This window comes from Drosophila serrata, unplaced genomic scaffold (assembly GCF_035046125.1).
Source record: "Drosophila serrata isolate PLE 108 unplaced genomic scaffold, ASM3504612v1 contig_302, whole genome shotgun sequence".
Classification (NCBI taxonomy): domain Eukaryota; kingdom Metazoa; phylum Arthropoda; class Insecta; order Diptera; family Drosophilidae; genus Drosophila; species Drosophila serrata.
The window spans coordinates 1,155,407-1,179,000 of NW_028257200.1; the positions used below are offsets into that span (position 1 = coordinate 1,155,407).

At 41.8% G+C, this 23,594-nt stretch overlaps 4 protein-coding genes across 4 annotated transcripts in view; 2 read left to right on the top strand and 2 right to left on the bottom strand.

Annotated features, from left to right (window-relative positions):
* Positions 1-15,988, bottom strand: part of LOC110180591 (uncharacterized) — a 29,487-nt gene extending 13,499 nt beyond the window's left edge. The window contains exons 1-2 of the mRNA XM_086837265.1: positions 15,832-15,988; positions 8,616-8,949 (exon numbers count right to left, since the gene is read on the bottom strand). Of these exons, the coding sequence (XP_086693391.1) occupies positions 8,616-8,841 (226 nt within the window). The 5' untranslated portion in view covers positions 8,842-8,949; positions 15,832-15,988. The remainder of the gene's footprint in view (positions 1-8,615; positions 8,950-15,831) is intronic.
* dimm (basic helix-loop-helix family member dimmed) lies at positions 8,822-13,192 on the top strand. Its single transcript, XM_020948281.2, has 3 exons — positions 8,822-9,189; positions 11,776-11,996; positions 12,089-13,192. Exons 2-3 carry the CDS (start codon positions 11,823-11,825, stop codon positions 13,103-13,105), a joined length of 1,191 nt encoding a protein of 396 aa, XP_020803940.2. The 5' UTR covers positions 8,822-9,189; positions 11,776-11,822; the 3' UTR covers positions 13,106-13,192.
* Positions 15,989-16,620: 632 nt separating the features above from the next.
* Daxx (Daxx-like protein) lies at positions 16,621-22,481 on the top strand. Its single transcript, XM_020948271.2, has 4 exons — positions 16,621-16,924; positions 17,641-20,989; positions 21,055-21,235; positions 21,405-22,481. Exons 1-4 carry the CDS (start codon positions 16,874-16,876, stop codon positions 21,979-21,981), a joined length of 4,158 nt encoding a protein of 1,385 aa, XP_020803930.2. The 5' UTR covers positions 16,621-16,873; the 3' UTR covers positions 21,982-22,481.
* KFase (kynurenine formamidase) lies at positions 21,965-23,542 on the bottom strand. The gene is made up of 2 exons (XM_020948276.2): positions 23,314-23,542; positions 21,965-23,258 (listed from the first exon to the last, which is right to left on the bottom strand). Exons 1-2 carry the CDS (start codon positions 23,438-23,440, stop codon positions 22,486-22,488), a joined length of 900 nt encoding a protein of 299 aa, XP_020803935.1. The 5' UTR covers positions 23,441-23,542; the 3' UTR covers positions 21,965-22,485.
* Positions 23,543-23,594: the final 52 nt, after the last annotated feature.

The window sequence follows — 23,594 nt, forward strand, 5'->3', positions numbered from 1 at the left end:
TTCTGCCCGGAATATTACTAATGGCCTGGTCTTCTCCCTAGTCCATTCCCCTTCCCCATCCAATTATTTTTTGCGGCTTCCGTTTCATATCAATTCACACTCGTATATGCTTTACAGAATCATTTAGCCAGCAAATCTGTTTGTGGAGTGTAAAATAAAACCGCTCGCATGCCACCAATACCCCAGAGTGGTCGAGTGGAGTCGAGGCGCTAACGGAGATGGAAATCAACGTCATCGTTAAATTTAATTAGGCATCAAATGACCAAAGAGCCGAGCTAAATCAAAAGCCAAATGGCCTGAAAGTGACCCAAGTGCAGGCGGGATTCCACCACCCCGGGGCCCAAAGGGGGTCGTTCAACACTTTAAAACACAATTAAAAGTCAAAACGTAACTGTAAATGGAAGCCAGTGGGCAACCCTCTAAGGACCAGAGAGTCGCCAATGAGGCGCCAATGGAGAAAGTGCCGCGGCGGGGCGGAGGACATGGCACTCGTTTTACATAACATTTAACAAAATTATAATGAGACGCAGAACGGATGGGAGGTGGTGGTGGGTGGCGGGTGGCCAGGGTCGGAGGTTAACCCCTGGCAAATGTTAATGAGATGGACGTGTGAGGAGTACATTTCATTATTTGTGCCTTCGATTCCATGAGATAATCTCGCCAGGAGCACCCACTGTGGTTTATGTAATGGCTTCTACTATGAACACCAAAGTCAGTGACTAACCACATTAGGCGTCCATTAGAACAAATTCAATTTGAGTATAACTGGCTAAAAGAAACTACTACAGCGGGATGTGCATGTAGTACTTATGTAATTATCACGCAACACAAAAATATACAAATTGGTTTATCTCAGCAAGGGACAATGGTATCCCATAGATGTTTATAATTACAGAGTGGCGAAAATGGAACTAAAACCTTTAAGTTAATGCCACGCAGTGCCGAGTACTTCACAAAATATAACTTATAAATAAATATATACGACCGTACGATTATAATAACATGGCTTTCTAATCAAAGTCAGCAATGGATACTGTTGAAAATGTTTATCTACCTTCAAAAGATTTGTGTATCCAAGAATGCTTAATGCCTCTAAACACTATTTGAATTGTTTTCAGAAGCAAGTCTCATTTCATATACAAAACTGGTAGTAATAAAATTAATTCATTTAATTTATTTTCTTGTATCTCCAATTTTAATCCAAATTTTATTTCCTTTAGGAACAACTTCCAGAGCAAACTAATTTAACAAACCAATTGCAATTGTTTGATTTTTGGCCTCCCACTTTTTCAGCGGTTTTATCTAATCGCATTGAGTGCGAAAAAGTTATTGTACCTTCTTATCGCCAACCAGCACACACACTAGCAATCGAGTACCCAGTTTTCACACATTTTCCATTTTCATTTTCACCTTTTAGCCTGCAGCCATAAAAATAAAGTTAAATAATATGTAAACAATGGCAAGTCAAGCGGGTTGAAAGCCGCTCAAAATGCGGGCCAATTCCAATTCAATTGTAATGTTTATGCCGTGTAAATGAAACACACACTAGGAAGGGGATGAAGTCAAGGGGGGTAAAGTTTAGGGGGTTAAGTTAACTTAAGTGGAACTGAACATTGTTTTTGATGTTTATTAGCTATTTATAGAAATTTACAAATGTTCTTGGGTCAGATGAGGAAGCAAAGCAATGGTAAACATTAGAAATTTCCTTACAATCAAAATATTTAAATGTAAATCTCTCTTTGACTTTAAAAAGTATGCTACGAATATCCTAGACTGTAGACTCTTTAAGTTCAAATGGAATAGCAAAACTGCAACTGAATCTCAATCACTTTACTCAACCGCATTCCTGCCTCTGTACAAATTGTCACAGACAAAATCAAATGCAATTTCACGGCTATTTGAATGGGACAAGAGAAAAACTCTCCTCCTCACTGACGTAATCAATAATGAAATAAATGAGTGCAATTTTCAATTTGCCACGCAGATGAGCCACAAAACAATGTAGAGCGGTGGCATTGCCACTGAAAGAGGCATGCACCAACTGCATTGTGAATGTGGGCTTTAAGCCGAGTGCATACAGTTGGCAATTGGTGGCCTGGGAGTGCATCGTGAAGTATGCAACATGTGCAACAATTAGCGGTATTCCAAGACCCCCGTTTCCCCATCGGCATACCTTTGACATTTACACGTAGCCCCCTAAAAGTTCCAGAGTACGTGACATTTGGGCAATTGGCTGTTGGACCTTTTCAAGTGGTAAATGCTGAAAAGCAGAGTTACTGCATCACCTGACTGCCGGCACACTTGGAAAATTCAACCCGTATTATGGTCTGTTTATTTATTAAATATAAGTCCCAAAGTCCATACTCACGAGCTAAAAAATGTACCTGTTCGTACTCTGCAGGCATGTAAACAACGATCAATGCTAATGTTAGCTCTTTCCCCGAATTAATGTGTTAAAAGACCTCTTCCTCTATTATTGACACCACTTTTTCACCAGTGTATTTGGTATGCATTTAGACAGAATCCTGGGGCAGGCAATTGAAAGAGTTTGCCACAACTCTTCAAGTTTCTCGCCCCTCAATCATAACATTGCTTTCTCTTTCGGAGAAGCTCAACAAATGTACATATAATTAGTCGAGAGCGAAGCGTTCCTCCAGTTATATTCCCCCTCTGGGGTTGTTTTGCCAATTGAGCATTTGAAAAGGCTTCAAAAAAGAACATACTGTCATCCCACAAACATCCTCCTGATGAGCAAACAAGAGGCAAATAAAAATCGCGTCACTTGAATCCTTAGGAAAATCAAAAACAATTAAAGTTTGTTCAAGAAAAACAACAAACAGAACTCATCAGCATGCCGCCACCCACCTCCCTCTCGTTCATGTGTGTAAACATGATCCATTTCCCCACATTCCTCCCACCCACTGGAACACCCATACACACACACACACACTCGCTCCCACACGCTTTCCTTTCCAAACTTGCACACACTCTCACCGCAGCTAGCCGAGATAACGTTGCCTACTTTTGCGCGCTATTCGCCAACGCAAACACTTTCTGCGTTTGACGTTTGCCTCCAAGTTCCTGTCACCACCATCGCCCCCTTCTTATCACCCTACCATTCGAACGCCCAATGCTTTATACTGCTCCTCCACCGCTTCACCGATAAATAAATTTGTACATTTGGTGTAAATGTAAATAGATTGTTCTCCCTTTTACTAGACTACACCGCTAAAAAAGAGTAATACCTATTTTTGAGTACCTTATTTTTACTGTTTTATAGAAAATGTGAATGATTTTTACAGTTTTAAATGAGGATAAAGAATCTTATCTATTAGAGAAAGAAAGTTTCTCAGCTATATTCTGTGCCTTGCATTTTTCTTTCCGAGTACGCTCTGCTCTAAACAATTTATTTTAATATGGTCTTGAGACCGGAAACGAATGAAAAAATGGGTTGAAATGATTTTATACGTTTTGATATCCTTAACATAAGTTAACATAAGTAAACCTTTTTCAAAATTATTTATTAAGCGATCTCAAATTCTGATTTGATTAAATAAAATTATACCTAATCCTTGAGAGGAGAACCCTTTACTCATAACATTACACCATTTTTTCTCCTGTGTATTTTGCAAGTGTATGTGTGCCCCGATGGGTGATTAAAGGGTGGCGGCGTCTGCCTTGAGGGCGGGAAAATGTGTACTACGGGGTGGACCAGGGGGCGTTGCTCATTTGCGGCCTGGTCAAAGCGGCGCCAGTCGGACGCCAAGGCGAGAACTGAGCCCCCTCATCCGCTCCCTGAGTTGTATTTGTCTCGTGGTGTGCGAAAATTAAAATATGCATTGCTGTTTTTCATCCTATATACCACATACACACATGAGGAAGGAGGAATAGGTGGGCACATAATGTGATTATAAAGTGTGATGCCGATGTCCTTGACGCCCTGCCGGAATGTGAAAGTGTTACCCAAACTACATAATAAATTAATTCAAAATTATTATGTATAATTTGCATATCTTAGTAAAATAATACTACAATTTGAATAACCGAAGTGATACATAAATTGTTGTAGATTTGAAGTCTTATGAAATGGTGTATTAATAAATTTTAAAGCAGACAGATCTTAAAAACATTTGTTGGGAAAATCTTAGAAGAATGTTGAGGATTATTAATTTAATTTGTTACTTGTACGTGGCTTAGGCTCATTTTCAGACTTAACCAAAGTATAATGAAGAAATATTTACCATTAAAGTTAAGGACAACTTATGTAAATCTCGAATGCCTCATTAACAGACCTCAAGGCCTGCCATGAATGCCTATGACATTCGATGGCTCCGCAACGTTCCCCAAGTATAACTTCCCAGAGTCTCGTAATCCGCCATCAATAACAATTATCCATCGTGTCATTTTCTAGGTGCAAACTGCGAGCCATCAAAGGCAGGCGAAAGACGTCATTGCGCGGTTGGTTCTATCCTATCCTATCCTATTCCTAACCATTCCTCCTGGCCAACTTTACCCCCACTTGCCATTCCGGCTAGGACATTCCAATTAATAGCGCTTCATTGAACTTTCTCCCGTAATTTAAATGCTAATTTTTCAAAAGCAACCTTTTTAGATGTAATTTTGTTGTTGTTTCTTTTTCAAGGCTCACCTGCAATGAGTTTATACTTTTTCGCTACTAAAGTTTGATTATGAAAATGATCACAAATCAGGCGGAAGTTAAACTTTGATTACATTAACATTGTAAAGCAGTTAAGGGCGTGGCGTTGTCGCAAAAAACAGGCAGGAAGGCAGGCAGGCGTCCACATGACGTATGCGCAATATTTGCCTTGGTTATATCTTTAAAATGCTCGCCTCCAACTTTTTAATCACACCAATTAGCAGCTCTTGAGCCACCGAAGCGAATCCAGCCAAAGGATGGAGAGGAGGGTTAATAAATATGGCACGAAGGACGAAGAAGGACGAGGGAGAGCATGCTAAAAGCCGCCTTTCATACATGTTGCATATATGGTATGTTACATATATTCTCCTTCCGGATCGTTAAATCAAAATGTGTGCTATAAATTCTCTCGTTTCCCATGGCCCACTGTGTAAATAATAATTATTTGCACTTATTTTATTTTCCCTTTTCAAAGACTTAACGAGCAGCCAAGTCCTTGAGTAAGTACCAGTTTGTAAAGATATTCCTTGAATTGCAGACCAAAGGATGTCCTTAAAGCAGAGCTATTTTTAAGCATGTAAATATCATTTGTAAATGAGAGTAAACTAAGAATGAATTATAAATATGTATGAAGGGTAAGGATTTAATGTTTGAAGCCTTATCAAACTTGAACAAATTTGTTACTATATCATATTGTGACACTTATTTTTGACCACTATTTTAATTGATTTTAAATTCATAGAACTTTCTATGACTCACTTAAAAATCCTGCCATAAATACCCACTTCTCCCACTCTTGATCGATTTGACCCCAATATTTATTGGAAACCACATCTCGTCTCCCAGCCCCAACTTCAGGGGAGTAAATATTACAAGCCGATTATGTAAGAAGTATGTGTACGACAGTCGTCAGGCTCGGCACTGTGAGAGTTTGCCATAATAAATGTAAATATGCCAACTGACTGACCAACCAACCTTCTTCTCCTGCTCCTGCTCCCGTCCGAAATACTAAGGGTCGCCATCAGACCCAGTGATCGGTGGAGAAGGGCACCAGGATGCTGAGCAGCTGTTGACGACGACAAGAAGGACGATTTATTTTTTTCTTGCTATTGACATTTGACAGGTCGCGTAGGATGGCTTGGCCCCCGAGGGCAGGGTCGTCTACTTAGCTTTTCTCGCTCGTTCACAACCCAACGCCCCCTTTCTATTTATTATTGCCTAACAATATTTTCTCTTGTTTTAGCATTTTTAAATAACCGCGGGTGTGATTCCCCTTGCCTGACGCTGAGCGTCGACTTAGAGGCCTGATGGCTACGATGGAGGATTGGGAAGATGGAGGATTCCCTGTGTGCCCTGTGCCATGATTAAATTTGTGTCTTAAACATGTCGATCGCGGGCTGCTTAAAATGCCGGTCGTGTGGTAAAGACTTCTCTCCTGATTGCATTAAAGGCGTTGTTGGTTGCTGCTGCGCCCGGGGTTGGGATTTGAATTCAGTTTTGCGGTTGCCATGATTGATGGGTTTGAAGGGAGCGCGAGAGAAAAGAATAGATTAACAACGAAATTATCCTATTTAATATATACGAATACACGCTTTTTTTACGAATCTAACTTTGCTATTGTTACAAGAGTTTAAATGTAGATCATTTGGTTATTATAGAATTTCAAAGGTTAATAATCAGTTATAATTATCCAAAAACTGTTGGATAGATCTATAGTTGTCTAAGTATTTGAAGAATATATATGTGGTAAATATGTATTAATAATTCAAGTATCAGGTAAAATAAACGAACCAGTAAATAAGTCATTTAACTGGAATTTAAATAGTTATTACTTTTGAAAAGATTTTTGTATATGCACTATTACAATGATTCTAAAGAAATGACTCCTAGCTATTTAGTTATATGATTTACTTTGTTTTATAAACATACTTCTTTGTATTAATCTTTAATTGAATTTGTATGCTTTAAATCATAAATAAGAACTCTTCTCTTAGCAATTACTTAACAAATGTATTTCTCCTTCCACAACCAAACATATTCGCAGTATTAGTGCATTTGTTTACTCGGTTTGGTCCTTGACGAAATGTCGAGTACAATGATAGGTTTAATAAGTTAAGGGTAAGGACTGCAGCCAGGATGGGTCCAGACCCGCACAACCAACTGTTGATGGGCAGCGAACGACCTCGGTGGTGCAGGCCGCAAACGGGCAAAAACTTTGCTGAATGGGAATAATCAAAAGGTCCTTTTCCAAGGATTGTAAGCCGCTCTCGGCTACACTAGCTGCCTTTCTGCAGCTCTTTCTGTTTTTCCTTCCTGTTTATTATTTCCACCCATCGGGGGTGGGGTTAAAGGAGGCAGATAGTACGCCAACGCTTTACCCTGCCGCCGCCGTGTGATTTACATAATGTCCTTGTCGACAACAGCTTCCCCGGCCCACTCTTTATTTTATTTTTTTGCTCAGCCATCCCTTGGAATAGAGTTGCCAGTTTAAAAATATTAACTGTCAATTTGCATTTGGCAACACTTGGGTGAAGAGGAATTTGTGAACAAAGAGGACGAAGGATGCGTGACTGCAAGGCACTGCACTTGCCATTCAAGTTTTCTTATTTTTATCAGACTCTTGACTGCCACGAGTAAATATTGTCCTAAAAATATATATACAAATATTCATTTTTGGAATCAGCGTAGTAGGAAATTACTTACTTTAAGAGCCTTCAAAGTTTCTGGTAATTAAAGTGAGCTCCTAATTACATTTTTACTTCAAGTTTTTCAATATTAGAAAGACTAGCTTATCAATTATAAAAGGGGTTTAATGAACATCAAAAACTAAAATGTATAATATCCATACTCTTTTAAAAAAAATTGTTCAGATGAAACTCCCCATAACTTTCGCTTCCTCTTAAAAGTCAATACACAACTTTCAATCCTTTAGTCCTTCAATATTCCTGACAATATTAAAAAATAAAACCCTTTGATCTATGTGATATAAAAACCACAAAGACACACATGCGTTCGTTGGCGTGGGGAAACTCGCAACATTCGGAAAAGCTAAATAACTTTCTGGCAACATTTTATTATCTGTCGACAATAGTTTATCATGAGATAAAAACCCACCCGATAAGGACGTAAGCACTGTGATAACCAACAGCAACAAGAGCGTGGACAAACAGACGATAATAATAATAACAGTATACAGTATACAGCCCGGCCAGCCCAGGCAATCGGAGTTGGTAACAAAGGAGCTGGCGTCGGCCAAGTGGGAAGTCATCCGCGGTCGAATGCAGGCCGCTGAGAGCAACATGCGTCAGCGGGACTAATCAGGCACCCAGGCACCCAGGCACCCCCATGCCCCAGTCCACGACCATGTCGTACTCCCTCCCAGTGCCCCTGCCCCCTGGGCCTTAGTACCCCCCGGCCCGGCCCGGTCCGGTCCGGAGTTGGGCCCGAGCACGTGGTGTGCATGTCTAGAAACTCCAAAACACAAGCCACCCCGTTGGGTGAATGAGGCTTATGGGGTGGCTTTGCCCCAGTGTTTGTGTGTGTGTGAGTGTGTGTTAGACCGGGATAACGTGTAATGTGATAAGGACTACGACGCAGTGGCCTTCCTGTTGACAAACTGTTTGTTGGGTGTATTGGTTTTGGGAAGAAATTGGTATTCAACTTCTATTTAAAGGCAACTTATATGTATACAGAGTAATTAAAGAATACAAAGTTATCCTTCACCATCCAAAATATGTAAAAAAATTATCAAACACTAAGGGGTTATAGAAGATATAAGTAATATAATAAGAATAATGCTAAATATTTGTTTTTAATTCAAATAACTTTAAGGGATTAGGTCAAGGGAGATCACAGTGTTCACAGTTTTCCAATATATCGATCCTACTGGGTAACAATTATTCCAGACACTTTGCGCCAACTTCCACTCTCCACAAAAAACGAAAATAACGAAACTCACTCAGAATTTGACTCAGGCTTTGAGCCCGTTCAGTTGCTCTCCATTCGCCAGTTTTGGCTTCGATTCGGGCCTTCGTGCGGGTAGAAGCCCCAGCCCATTCCAGGGCGGTGGACTTGTTGCTCAGCTCGGCGCTCCTCGGCGAGGCCTGTGATTCGCCTTTGGCCTGGACTCGGGTCTGCCGACGCTGTCGCTTCGTGGCTGCAGCCATTCCACAAGTGGCCGTCATCCTCAGCGTTTCCGCGTTTCCGGTTCTCGGTGGGCGCTCAGTTTCGATACTTGATTCATCGCGATTCGGTCGTAGCTCCAAAACTTTGAAAAATATATTCGAATTGTGCTGAAAAACAAGAAATTTATGATTAGAAATTAATGTTTTGAGAGAGGGAAACAATAAAGTGATTTTTAAGACAAGCAGAAAGTGTATAATATTGATTGTAATACAATAAAATAATAAAATATATTGAAGTTCCCAAAAAAATAGTGAGAATTGTTGGAAAAAGTGTTTTCGTGATTTTGTGACATGCATGCTCAAAGATAACTTAACAAGCAGAACAACTTTAATTCATTAAAATTAAACGTAAGTTGAAGTTATAGAATATGTCCTTTTAAACTGTTTAACACCAATTATTAAAACTTGTGAAATATAAGAAATTAAGAAACAGGGATTTATAAATAGTTAAACATTAGGCTTTGTGTGTACAAAAGAATATACAAAAAACTTAAAACCTACATGCCAGAATCTGATTTATTTCGTAAATATAATTATAATACTGAAGAAATTAAAGAATGATAGGTAAAAGTTTAAGTGGTTTCGGTACTATACTTTCTTTCAAATGGGCTTGTGGAATAAGGACATTAGGAACAATGTATGAAAAGCAAAACCGAGAGTTGAACCTAAGCTCCTCATGCAACTTCAAAACATTGTTAATTTTCTTAAATCGAATACCCGAAGCTGAATTGAAGTCCTTCATACTTGACATAGCTCCATTCCACTGGAAAGCTCAACAGAATTCCCAATACTTGTCAAATGCAGTGCCGCATTGTGGCAACTTTGTGTCGACCCACGCAGAGGAAAGGACAAACAAAGGCGCGCAAAAGTATGCTTTATTTACTAGAAAGCGTAATAAATATTACACAAGACCAGGTGCTGCCTGCCGGCTGCATTGCTAAGATCCTCGTGCCCTCCGGGCCAACGCCAGACAAAAGGAAGCTGCAATTTCAGTGTAATCGCCACCGGCGGCGGCAAGGAGTGCAAGCCTCCAACATGTTGCTAGGATCTGCATTTAAGGCCATCGGATGGCGACAAATCGGCGACTTATTGGACCTCCCGCTTTTCCTTCTTAAGAATTCTTTTAATACCCCTGCTCCTGGCCATTACATAAAAATCAAATTTGACCTAAGTGCAATGTTACAGCCTCATACACTGCTACTGGTGAAGAGTCTAGAAGGACTTCGAGATCGCTTTGGATTAATAGAACATGATATTTTAGAATGCGATCTATATAGAGAATTGTTTAGTTTTAAAGTTAGTCAGTGCTTAATTAGGTTTACATTTCTATGTTTTCATGTAAGGTATTTAAAAATTGATATGTTTTATGTTACATTTAACCACTCTCAAGTAATGGAATAACATTTTCATCATCAACATACGATTATGAACTAAATCAAAACATTTCCAATGAGACAAAGTATAGTCAGAAAACGCATATTCCCTTCTCCTGAAGGGTAAGACCCACTGCTGTGTTAAGCTTTGTGTTGCAGTCATTTCTCTTAACATTTCTTTTAAAGACCCCAAAGAGTCTAGAGCCCAAGGAGCTGTTGTCGTTAAATAATAGCGACACTTTTGTTTCACTCAACGCCGAGCGGGCAAGAAAATGCACCGCAAAGTGCGCGTTTTCTATTACAGCAAAGTCGATGTTCACCGCCCGGGCGCCTTTGGGTTTCCGTGTCCGCGTGTCCCCCGGATATCCGTGTCCATTGGTCTGTCCCACGCTTTAAATGCTGCACCCGGGTTCCGGGTCAAATGCTGGCAGCCAAAGGGCATTCCATAACCATAACAACGACAACGCCGCAATCGCGTTTCATCGGTAACCGTTTTGCTCGCAGCTTCATTCTTCTTTTTAATTCAAGTACAATGCAATCCTGTTCACGCCGACTGACCCTTGACCAGCAATGTCTTCCAAGAAGTGCACTAAATTATCCCTTCACTATTTAATAATCAGCCATTGATTAGCACTGTTCTCAGATTCTTAAAGCAGTCAACAAAGTTAATTAGTGGACTATTTGATTAAAACCACATAAGTCAAGTATATTTACTTAATTGAACTCTTCTGTATATATAGTTTTCTTTTGTTATTTAGTATTATTTAGATGAGAAAATGTATAAAACTTTCTGGGTAATAAATATGAAATATTTCTAGTGTAACTGTGGGGCATAAATCATAAAACTTTTGTAATAAAATCGAATCAAATAACATTAATAAACGAATTCCTTTTTTTCCATTCGAGATAATTTTTTAGGGAGTAATATTAGATATGTGTCATCAAGCCTAATTTATGTGTCAAATAGTCACGTGTAATGTTCGATGTAGATAGCAAATATCGATTTCAGATAAGGATTATCAAAGAATAACAATGATAAATGAGTGGGAAATTAGACACCCAAAGCGTTCACAGTTTTCATACTGAAAACTCAAAAGAATATTACAAAAGAAACATTATTTATGAATCCTGATATGTTTTTATAGAACACCAAATATCATATATATTTCGTTTTTACGATGATGTAAATTCTTCATTAGCTGTCTGGAACTTTTGGATTACAGAATTTAGAAAACTATAAAATCTAGAGTCAACTTTGGACTCATACTTTAAGCTAATCTCTTAAATAAATCTAATCTCTTTAGTAAAAGCTACCTGCCAGGTTTTACCCAGGACAATGGCTAGAAGGATTTGTAGATTATATACCGAGAAGGAATCATAATTTTATAAGATATTAGAGGAATTTTAAAAGTTTAACCAAGCTATTAGGCAATATGATAATGATCCTGCCTAAAAAGTAACCCAGTAACTACTAATGAAACATGTGAAATGTTAATATTAGAAGCCGTTCACTTTAAATTTAAATTCTTTCAAGCTCCAACTTAAGCTGTCCTTCTTTCAGCGGAATATTCACTCACCGTGGGTTTGGATTTGGACATTTCCCTAACCATGGATGCCACCCAGCTGACGGAACTGATGACCAGTCATGACTTTATGCAGTTGCAGCAGCAGTTGCATCACAACAATAACAATTACAATACGGACGGACATAATGGTCTGTCGCCAGAATCGGCGGAGGGCAGTACCCGACCGGTGCGACGAGCCACCAGACGCACCTCACAGGTAAGGGACTTGGACTGATTCCCTCTTAGCTTCCAGAGGAAAGGGAGATGCCATCATTTTCAGACATTCCAAACTTCCCTGTTGACTTTCAGGTAAGCAATAACACCTACGACCTCGAGATGACGGACTCCAGTTCGCAGAGCGATGATACGAGTGGTGGTGGTGGCAGCAGTAATGGAGGCGGCAGCAGCACCACCAACAACGGTCATCCACCAGGAGGCTCCCAGGGCGGACAGGGATCCCTTGGTCGAGGAAGGAGCCAGCAGGCCGGCTCTGGGGGCTGCGGATCCAACCTCACGCCCAATAGCGCTAATTCCAGCTCCTCCAATGCAAACGCCAATGCCAATCGGCGGCGCAAGGGAGCGCTGAATGCCAAGGAGCGAAACCTGCGGCGCCTGGAGTCCAATGAGCGCGAGCGGATGAGGATGCACAGCCTAAACGATGCGTTCCAGTCGCTGCGCGAGGTCATTCCGCACGTGGAGATGGAACGGCGTCTGTCCAAAATCGAGACCTTGACGCTGGCCAAGAACTACATCATCAATCTGACGCACATCATTCTGTCCAAGCGCAACGAGGAGGCGGCAGCCATGGAGCTCAACTCCGGGGCCGTTGGCGGTGTTCTGCTCTCCAATCTCACAGCAGAAGGCGGCGGGGTTAGCGGAACAGCAAATGGTACAAATGGAAATACCAGTGCCACAACGCTTTGCTTTGAGGATGCTCTGACCAATGGCGGGGCCTTCGACTGCGCCCTCCTGGCCGCCACCGATGGCAGCTTGCTGAACGCTGCCGCCGTGACAGCCACTTCCACGATGCAGAGCCTCCAGCCGCAGACGATGCACATGCAGACGCCGCTGGAGCAGCAGCAGCAGCAGCAGCAAGGCACTCACCTGCCGCCGCACCAGCATCAGCAGACGATGCTGGGTCATGGCCACATGGGAGCCGGCATGATGCAGCCCCAGCAGCAGCAGCAGCAGCAACCTACGCTCATACTCAATGGGAACACGGCGGTGGGCGTGGGCGTTGGGATCGGTGTGGGCGTGGGCAATAATGGCGCAACTTTCGCGGATATCAATGACAACTTTGACGAGCCTTTCCGGGAGTTTCTCTAAGCCATAGGCGAGATGGGTTCAAGTGATCATAATGGAGGTCTCTGGTAAGCTGGGATTCAAGTGTGAATAGAATTTATAGCTTAAAGACAGAATCTATAATCAATCAGCCGGCTACACTCTACATACACTCACTATACAGCTTAATTCATCTATCGTTTAAAATTGTAAAATAAATACAATTAAAGACCAAAATAATAGTCTCTCATCAACAGCCAAATCTTATTTAATTTATAGAATTGAAACATATTAAGAGTTATACTACTTGTTTAACCCCACTTTTATATCCTTTTAGGGTATTATAATATTAGTTAGAAGTAGAAGAACTCATTTCCGACCCTATAAATCCTATATATTCTTGATCAGCATTAACAGCTTCGTCAATCTAGACGTCTCAGTGAGAAAAAAAAATGTTGCATTTTTTTCAATATTTTATAATTATATATATATAATTAAATTTTTTTAAATTTGATAAAAAATTTTGATTTTCTAGAATTTTGAAGTATGCAGACTCTTTGGCTCTTTTTGACTGAGTTATGAGATTTTTAAACTATGATTTGCCGATAAAATTGTCATATAAAAATATTCATAAATATCGTTTTAAAGATTGAGAATATTTTAAGCTTAACTCTTTTCAATTTTCGATTCGATCCTCCGTTTAAGCTATATCTGATCCTGTCTATCAAAAGCGTCTCGTATAGATCCCAACCCTTTGCCTAAAAACCAGATAGTTATTAACGTTATTAGTTATAAATAACTACAATTATATATATAATAGGGCAAAATTATAAAATCTAAATTGCACAAACTCATCTTTAAATATCAGTAAGTTAAAAACATCTATGGTTATAATACGTATTTAGAATTTACAAAATATTAGTAATATAAAGAAAACGAAACCCTTTTGGGGGAATAAAAGATTTAAGTAAGTTAATTAGTCAAAGTAAAACTACAAAATCAACCCTTGTTAAAGCATTGGAAACTAGTTCATAAATCTTGTAAATGATTGTATTATGAATATGTCGCAATGTATGTACAGAAACATAATTATATTTAAATGTACAAATCGGACGAATGAAACACCAGGTGCAGATCGAACATATAACCTTAGTATTTAGAATGTTTTCGGGGTGCAGAAAAAGAAAAGAAAGAAAATGTATTTAATTTTAATTAATATTCTCTCAAGCCGGTGGCTTTGGCATGCTTCTTTGTCTGGCTCTTCTAAATTTTATGATTCTTACTAATGCACAAAATGTACAGTTTTTGTTGTAAATTCTAAAGCAAAAAAAAATCGCTATATAGAGGTTCGACTATCAGTTTGCGTGCAATTTATGTGTGTTTACTGTACATACAATTGTCAGCAATAGCAACAAAAATAAGGCATCAATTACCGTTAACTAGCAGCCCTGGCGACCGAGGAACGACGACGGTCGCCGGCGAAGTGACGCGCCAATAAGTTAATTTACCACCCATGATCTTTTTAATGCACTTGAAACAGGCGAAGGGCGGCGGAGTGGAGAAAAACAATTAACACACCGAAACGCTCAATGGCTGACACTGGAATTGGCACACTTCCGTTATTCCTTGCTCGCGGCGGAAAGGGACGACGCTAGTGACGTTCGAGAACGGTAAACAGTAATAAAATAACGGTGCTCAATGGGTGGCGGATTCGAGGGTGGAGAGTGGAGGGGATGCTGGGGTCTTAGCAATAATTAAGTGAAAAATAGCAGTTGGGGCGAGAACGACCCTAGTTTGTATGTGTGAGTCGAGTTAAGCTTGTTTATTATGTTTGATTAGTCAGGATTTAGAATTTTGGGTTAGTCGGTGAGGAGGATGTATGTAGCCTGCTTACAGATACGTCTATTTCCACCACTAGGTGAAATCTCGGGAACTGGAATCGGTAAGTGGGGAGCGGGTAACTGAAAATGGGAAACAGGGCACTGGGGAAAAGACAACGAAAGTCGTGCTGGGCGAGTCCATAGAGCAATATTCGTATTCGGAGAAGGGATTTCTACGACGGCAAGGAGTAGACCCACGAGTTGATCTAGTCAAATTCTGTTTGCGAAAAACAAAGCCACAAAAATATCGCATATATAATATATATATTTGGAAATCGCAATATAGATGTGTAGCCAGACTTTAGCTGTATATTGTAAGTCTTTTCCAAAGAAAATCAAGTCTATTATATCTATATTTAATGTTTAAAAACAAAACAAAATTTACAATTGAGCAAATATTAATGTAACGGAATACTAAATAACAACATATTACTCGTATATTGTATATAAAGTTAAGAAGGGACTATAGGTTGAGAGATGAGCATTTGTTGGGTACAAGTAAAGTCAAGTATATTGGATTAACCTCTATATACATAAATTCAATGTAAATTATGCTATATAATGGATAACAAAGTATACTTAAGTGCAAAGCAAAGTTTATTGAATAAAGCAAGCAGTAAAAATATATAATGACTATTTTAATCTTGGTTGATTATGCCTGTGTTAATTTGCCTTTTTGGAGTGGGTCTAGTTTTAAAAGCTGTTTTGTTGGGAGGTCTTTTTTACGAATTTAACATAAAATCCGAGGTATTTTGGATTATGATGAAATAAACCCACTATCGTTTTTCAATGCGTTGCATTCAAACTTCTTCCAATTGCATCATTTTTTTTTTTTTTTCAATAGAGATTCAGACCTAGCAAGGTCCTAACCATGATCGTTAATAAGTTTACCTTTTGTTGACGCCGCTTTCAATGACTGCGCATAATAAAGCTTCAATTTTGAAAAAACACAAACAAATTAAAACAGCCAAGCACTTTTACAAAATTAGTAAGACTTAAATAAATGAAATGAAAATTGTCCCGGCAGTTGTTGAACAGCTGAGAAAAATCAAAATACCACAAAAGTTCACAAACATTTGTAGTATTTTAATTTCGCAAAACGTTCACATCACAAACCCGAGATTTAAGCCATGGTTCGTGTCTCATATTAGGCACTTTAATGTATCGCCCAACTGTCACCACTAGCAACCTATTTAAAAAAAAAATTGAATTTGTTGGCAATACAAATGCAAAGCTTTAAATTGACTAGTTTAATAATATAAAAAAAATTAAATTATAGTAGGGCTGTTTTTTTAGTAACAATAATATTTAATGTTCTCGTTTCACTTTTGTGCGATTAGGATTGTTTCCCGCCTACTATTTAACGTTGTTTTATATTTCCTTTTAGAACAGCTGTCCACTAGTGGTGATATTAAAGCACGATAATCCACCGAAACCAAGCAATCGGATTGCTGAATATTTTGGTATTAATCGATGTATTATTGTAGTCGATATGGCAACACTGTGTAAGGACAGTACATTTTAAATTTATATGGCCTAAAGTCGCATACAGAACATTAATCAGGTTCATGAAGATTTGGGTTTCCTAAATTTTGTGATTTGTAAAGAATTTTATAAACTTGAACAAATTTTAAATGGCAAGTCGTAGTTTTAGTGTGCCCCTAAATCTCTCCACTATATGGAGACTGCTAGCCATCAACTATCGATAATTCACAACACACCACTAGGAAAGAGAAAAGTTGTAATTGTTTTTAAGCGAGTAAACTGAGAGAGGAGAATCATATAATAGGAGATCAAAGCAGGCGAATCGCCCATATGCGTGAAAAACTAGAAGGCAGCAACGGGAGCGAGTCCAAATGTCAAGAAACCCGATCGAATCAAAGGGCTGTCAGAAAAGTGAATAAATTCGGAGCGAGTCGTTTCGACAGGAATAATGTCTGCGTCGGTGGTATGCGTTGACCTGAGCTCGGACTCGGAGGAAGAGGTAATTTCCCATTGGGCCGGGCCGCTGTGTGTGTGAAAAAGTACAGTTGGATTTTAAATAGGCTTGTTGGCCAAGTGTGTGTGCGTGATTCGCGTAGTGTGGAATTAATTTTTTTCGCGCTGCTTTTGTTGAGAGCGAGACACGACATGCACACCCACCCACACATATGCAGATATCGCGCAGTGTTGCCGGACGGTTTGAATGGAGACTTTTGGAGTCTTGCACTTGCATTGGCGTATCGTGAGCACTAATTACATTAGCCGAGACCTACTAGCTTGTGTGCGTTCGCGTTCATCCGCAGCGCCCCTCTCTCGAAGTATGTGTGTGTTGAGACGCAATTTGTGGGCGCTAATACGGGCCGAAATCAAAACAATTCTCCAAGCGCGCGCTCGCAAGTCTCCAAAACATCCCCTCACACACACACACAGACACGTGCGCGTAAAGCGGTTTTGTTTGTTGATATTTTCATTCAAATTTAAAATGCACTGGGCCAACAGGTCGCCCGAAGAACCTAAATAAGTGGTCTTAGTCGCAATTTTTTAATATATTACCTGAGAATTAAGTTCAAATATTTCTCAATTAATGCAAGGTTTTAGTAATTGAGAAGTCTTTGGTTTGTTTTCTTTTAAAGATAGATTTGAATGAGAATCCAACATTTTTCTCACCATAATACATAGAAATATTTATTCATTATTAACATATTACTTTTTCCGCAGTCACCATCCGGACCAAAGCGTCGACGTCTGGAGGAGCCACTCCGAGCTGCGACCCCATACATCAGACAAAGTTTGCCCGCCAAACTTGTCAACATACCAAAAGCCTCGCTCGGAGTCGGTGCAGTGACTGTTAAGCCAATTATCAGCGAACCGACGGATCCTCTGCAATCTATGCACATCCCTAGTGGCATTACAGTAACCAAGCATCAGAAGAACAACTCGACAATTAATGGAAATACACCCATTACTTTAACCGAGAACAATAACAACAACAACAACAACAACACGCACAGCATTAACAACAATGTGAAGGCTAAGCAGCACATGAGATTGAGTGCTCCCCAGAAAGTGGCATGGTCGATGACCAACAAGACGCCCAGTCCGAATACTGTGATAACCCCTGTGCCCAGTCACCAAGTGAAGGTTACACCCAATCCGCAATACCGTATAGCAGCCATTGGAAAAGCCACCAATCCACAGCCCACAGGAGTGGTGCCAAAGGGAATGCCAGTGAAGATTCACCCGCCGGTTGGGATAGGTCAGCAGCAACCAAATCAACATCAGCAGAAGCCAATTGTGCTTAGTTCAGGGAAAGCTAAAGCTCCAGTGGGTCAAATGCTGCAGCAGCTACAGCAGCAACAAAAGGTGCTCGCCGTTCAGCTACAACAACAACAGCAGCAGCAGAAGACACAACAGAAAGGACTCGTGGCGCAGGTGCAGCAAAGGGCTTCTCTGGGTCAACAGCAGCCACAGAAACCATTGGGAGTGGAACAACAGCAAAAGCCCCTGCAGCAACCACAACAACTGCATAAGCCCCTGCAGCAACCACAACAACTGCATAAGCCCCTGCAGCAACCACAACAACAGAAAGTTCAAAAGCAACTCAAGCCTCTGCAACAGCCACAACAACAAAAAACGGCGGTCGGAGCACAACTTCACCAGCAGCCACCAAAGACAATTATGAATATACAACAACAGAAAACCATCCAGGTGCATGTCCAGCAACAAAAGCCAGCACCGAAGATCTCCCAGGTGCAAATCCACCAGCCAGTGACGAAGACCATTACGGCGCAAGGGCGACAACTACAGCAACAAGTACCGAAAGCTTCTCAATTAGCACCTAAGCCATCAGTGGTACAACCGAACATCGTATCTGTCGACCAACTGCAAATGCAGCAGCAATATAGAGCATACTTGGGACAATTGCAACAGCAGAGAGCGCCAATTGCTCAAGTTCAACAACTGCAGCAGCAGTTGCCACAAAGCACGATTGCGGGAAAATTGCAAGGACCACTGCAAGTTCCGTTAGGGCAGCAGCAGAAGAAGCCACCTGGGAGCCTACAACAAAAACCGTCGCCGGCTGCTAGCCATCAACAGAGGACACAGATGGCCCAGCAACTGCAGAAAGCGGTGATGGACACACAGAATGTAGTCCAGCTGCAATCGCCTCTACTTCAAAAACCATCATTTCCCGCTTTTAACCAAATCACTCACAAATCCATGACGATACAAAAACTTCCCATGGTGCAGCCAAGGGTGTCGCCCAAGGTGACATCGAAGGCAAATAAACAGATAATTCAGGAGCAGATGCCCCAGCAGACGCCCGCGCCCGCTCACATGGTGCAAAAGGTGACACCACCGCCACCTGTATTACTTCCAACTTCTGCCTTTCCCCACAAAATCAATCCACCGATTGTGCGACCCACGACGATGGCCAAGATCACACCGGTACCGACCAACAGCAGAGGAGATAACTTCCGAATAAGGCCGCAAGCTACGGGAATTAATACCGACGCAACAACAGGAATGAGCGCCGCTCGCACTTTGCCCTTTAGAAGCACGAATCCCAAGATGGTAGCGCCCCCGCTGGCATCTTTAAATCTGCAGGGATTCACAACTAGCGCAACGCCCCCGCTGCGGCTGCTGGCAACGCCTCCGCAACCTCCTGAAGCTCCCTTAAACGAGCCGCTGCTGCTGAACTTGCCACCCACGACTAGCATTACGCCCCAACTTACGCCCACGACAACGCCACCTCCGAACGCAATTCCGGCTGCAGTGCAGCAACAGCAGCTGGCCAAGGCGGCGGCCTTCGAGTTGAACTCCCTACCTGGGGCCAGCATTTCAGCGGTGACGAGGCCTTCCGTCACCAAGCGCATTCAGCCCATAACCGTTCTCAAGAAGTCCGACGAGGAGTGGCGAAGGCATATTTTTGAGCAGCAACAGCAGCAGCAAAAGGAGAGAGAACAGTTGCAGTCCACAACATCGGCCACAATTGTCTTGGTGGAGTCACCGCCAACGACGCCACCCACAGAGAAATTGGACACAGAGAGAAAGACTGGAAGTACCGAGGAAAAGCCGGAGGAAAAAAAGGAAGAAACAGGAGACAAAATACTGAATAAAGTGACACCGCCTGTAACCGGAACGCTTATTATTCACCCGGAAATTGTTGATTTGGACGCTTTACCAGAAACCCCGGCAGATAGACGGCAGCCAGATGAAAAAACAGTTCCGAAGGAGAAGCCTAAGAAAGCTTCGCCACCGGCTAGAGCCCCCTTCACGCCAGAGTACTCGGCTTTACTGAAGCTCTGTCTTGACGTGGAGAAGACGCCGGAAATGAAGCGCTTAGCTGAGGGCAAACTGACAAGTTATTATTACAATGTGCACGAATCCTTCGTGAATTCGGGTGCTTTCCGCGATGTGGTCGAATCGGCCATTATGGGTATCAAGAGTAAGCCGGCCATGGTGTTCTTACATATTAAGAGTGTGGTGGATGAGCTTAAAGCCCGACAGATATCGAGGGTTAGAGAGAAGCCACAATCTTCAACAAGGGATTCCCCTAAACCGATATCGTCTACACCCACGCAACGGAATACGCAGGATGAGCAGCGGGAAAAGACTCCAGTGAGGGCGGAAGATCAGGAAGCAGAAGCAGAAGAGGAGGAACCTGAGCCCGATTCCCCCACCCTTGACAAGCGACAAGGTGAACGCATTCGAAAGCTAAATCATACCCTGGCCACAATAAAGAAGCGGATCGAATTGCTGGAGGAGGCGGATGTAGACTTGAACGACGAGGACTCCAGCTATCTGCAGGTGGAGCGTTACAAGAAGCGCGCTTGCCAAATATACGAGAAAATCTGTGATCTAACCGGAGAAAGCAAAAGCGCCAGCCGTCGGCTGAAGCAGGCCATAACATTTAAGGATTCTCCATATCCTGACTTTAATCGCACACTCTCTGCCTTTGTGAACCGGATGAGGGAGTTCCCTGACTACAATGATGTGGTCCAGTTGCTGGAGCACTGTAACAAGGAGAAGGATCTTGGACTGGCCAACTTTGAGATGAAGAGGATAGGTAAACGATATGCTTTAACTTCAAACATTAAATAAATATAAAACGAAATATTGTATACCTTTCAGCTGAAGACGCCTTCACCAAGGTGGGGCAGCTGCTGCAGGCCCGACGAAAGACTGATCTTTACGAAACCGTTACGCACTTCACTGCGAATGTCAAGGATCCGGCTGTCAGTGATCCGCAGCTGCTGGCAAAGCTGGAAGAGAACAACAAGAAGAAAAAGAAAATAAGTGATGTCTTGGAAAAGTGAGCACAAATTGAGACTGTCACCACTATGTTACGGCTTCGCTTCTCTGCTATTTAATTATTAATAACAGAAAGTTATTTTTCAACCAAATAGCTGCAGAGTTTAGAAGCGGGCGTGGTGCTGATAATTCAATCATCGTTTCATAACTAATATTTTGACTTGTTTTAGATTCGTTCGTGAGCAGGAACTCAATACGGAGGAGCGTCAGGCGCGCCTTAAGCTGAAGCACCAAAAAGCAGCCGAGGAGGCTGCCAAGCTGGCCGCTTTGGCAGAGGACGACGACAAGCCCTGCACCAGTGCTCAAGCAGCAGCAAAAGCGGCCGCCGTCGCTGCCCTTATGAACGGATTATCGACAGCACATAAGAAGGAAGTTGGGGCGACCAGCGCCTCCGGTTCGAAAGACAATGATGACAACGGAGAGGACTCTGAGGATGAGTCGGAATCTGAAGACGAGGAGGACGTGGACGAGTTTGTGGACAACTTCAAGGTCAACGGCGAGGTAAGCGATGTCGATTCCGAAGGTGAGGCGGAGATAGTAGCAGAGACCTCCAATGAGGAAGTGATAGATATAACGAGAGCCGAGACTGCCGCCGGAAAGGATGATGAGGAGCCGCCTAACGGCAAGCTGAAGATAATTTCTGTCTCTAGTCTGAACGCCAACTTCGTCCATGCGCATAATCCAAACTCTAATCCGAGTAAAAAGCCTATCGTTGAAGAGGAGATTATTATTTTGGATGAGGATTAGCCATAGCCTACACCTTCTCCTCCTTCGCCTGGCTAACCACACAGTACTTTAGTTTATTTATTAATCAATGTAAAAAATATGCGTTATTTACTGTTTATACTTTAAAATTGTTTGTAAGAAAACGAAATACAACTTGGTTTTGTAGGACGGATAGACTTACCTGATAAAGAATCCTACGCGAAAAAGTAATCTTTGATCAACTATGTCTATATAGATTGCCTTAGAGACCGCAGGTCTGGTGAATATATCTGCTAACAAAGAGTTATTTCATTGAATACAATTCTAATTTGAGTTTACTGTGAACAAATTTCGGTCAAAGATTACTTTATTCCGGCGAGATTCGATTCTTCAGTTATTGTTTTATCCAAACCAAGCTAATTTATTGCAGTGCCCGCACCCGTACCAGTAAGCCACAATATGCTAGTGTACATATGGAATACATACTACTAGACTAAGAGATTGTTTTACAAAGTAAAATAACGATGAAATAACTGAACAAATAGCTTATTCATTCCGGATATTGCGCAGATACCGGACTATTTCGGACTCATCTATGGCCGTCTCTTCTATTATGTCGAAGTGATCGTACTTTGCAAAGACCTTAAAGGTGGTGTGGAAGCCCGCATTCGACAGAACCTCGCTAAAGCGCCGACTCTGCCCTATGAAGGTACCACTGTCGTGCTCCGCGACCACTACATGGATCCGCGTCGATCTCCAACTACCTACATTAGTGTACGTCCAAAGCATGGGCGACAGACCCTCCGCTTTGCGTCCGTCGAGGCCCAGAATGTTTTTGGGATTCACCGATTCCAGATTGTATAGCTCCCTCAAGTCGTACACACCGCACATGAAGATCAGAGCCCAGCACATCTGGCTCCGCTGGGGACTGACCACGTCGGGTGAGTTGAGGATCCGGGCCAGCAAATGAGCGCCCGCCGAGTGGCCGGCGAATGTTATTTCCATAACGTGTGTGAGCTCGGCATATCTGAAAATCCACTCAAGGAACTGACTGAACTCCGTCATTAGCTTTTCGAGGGTCACGGAAGGGCACAGATTGTAATCCATGACGGCCACGCGGAATCCCTGTCGCACTAGTGGCCCTACGATCGAGCAAGAGTTGCTCTTGTCCAGCATCTGCCAGTAGCCGCCATGTACGAACACGAAAAGTGGGCTCTGGTTGGGTGTATTATTATCAGAGAAAACATCCACTACTCGCCGACCTTCGCCATAGCGCAAGTTCTCCACAATGATGCCCTGATTCTTCAAATCTCTTTCATCTGCCAATGCGTCACATTAATGTTGTTACGATTTTAGAATGTTTCAATTACTTACGCTGTTGGGTTATCTTCATAAAATGGTCAACCACGGCCAAATTTGGTTCCGGTTCATTTTGAAACCTGGTAGTATGATAGCTAGGAAAATACTCCCGGTCAAGGTCTTGGCTTTTCGAATTGTACATTCCTGATAAGAAACTAAAAAAACACTTGTGGCGTTTAAAAATAAAGAGTAGAAATGCAAAGGTATTTGAAGCCGGCCTTTACAGCACTGGCCAGACGGCTGGAAAATGGTGGCGCTCATGGTGGAATAATATAAGGTCGTATTCGACTTTGTTG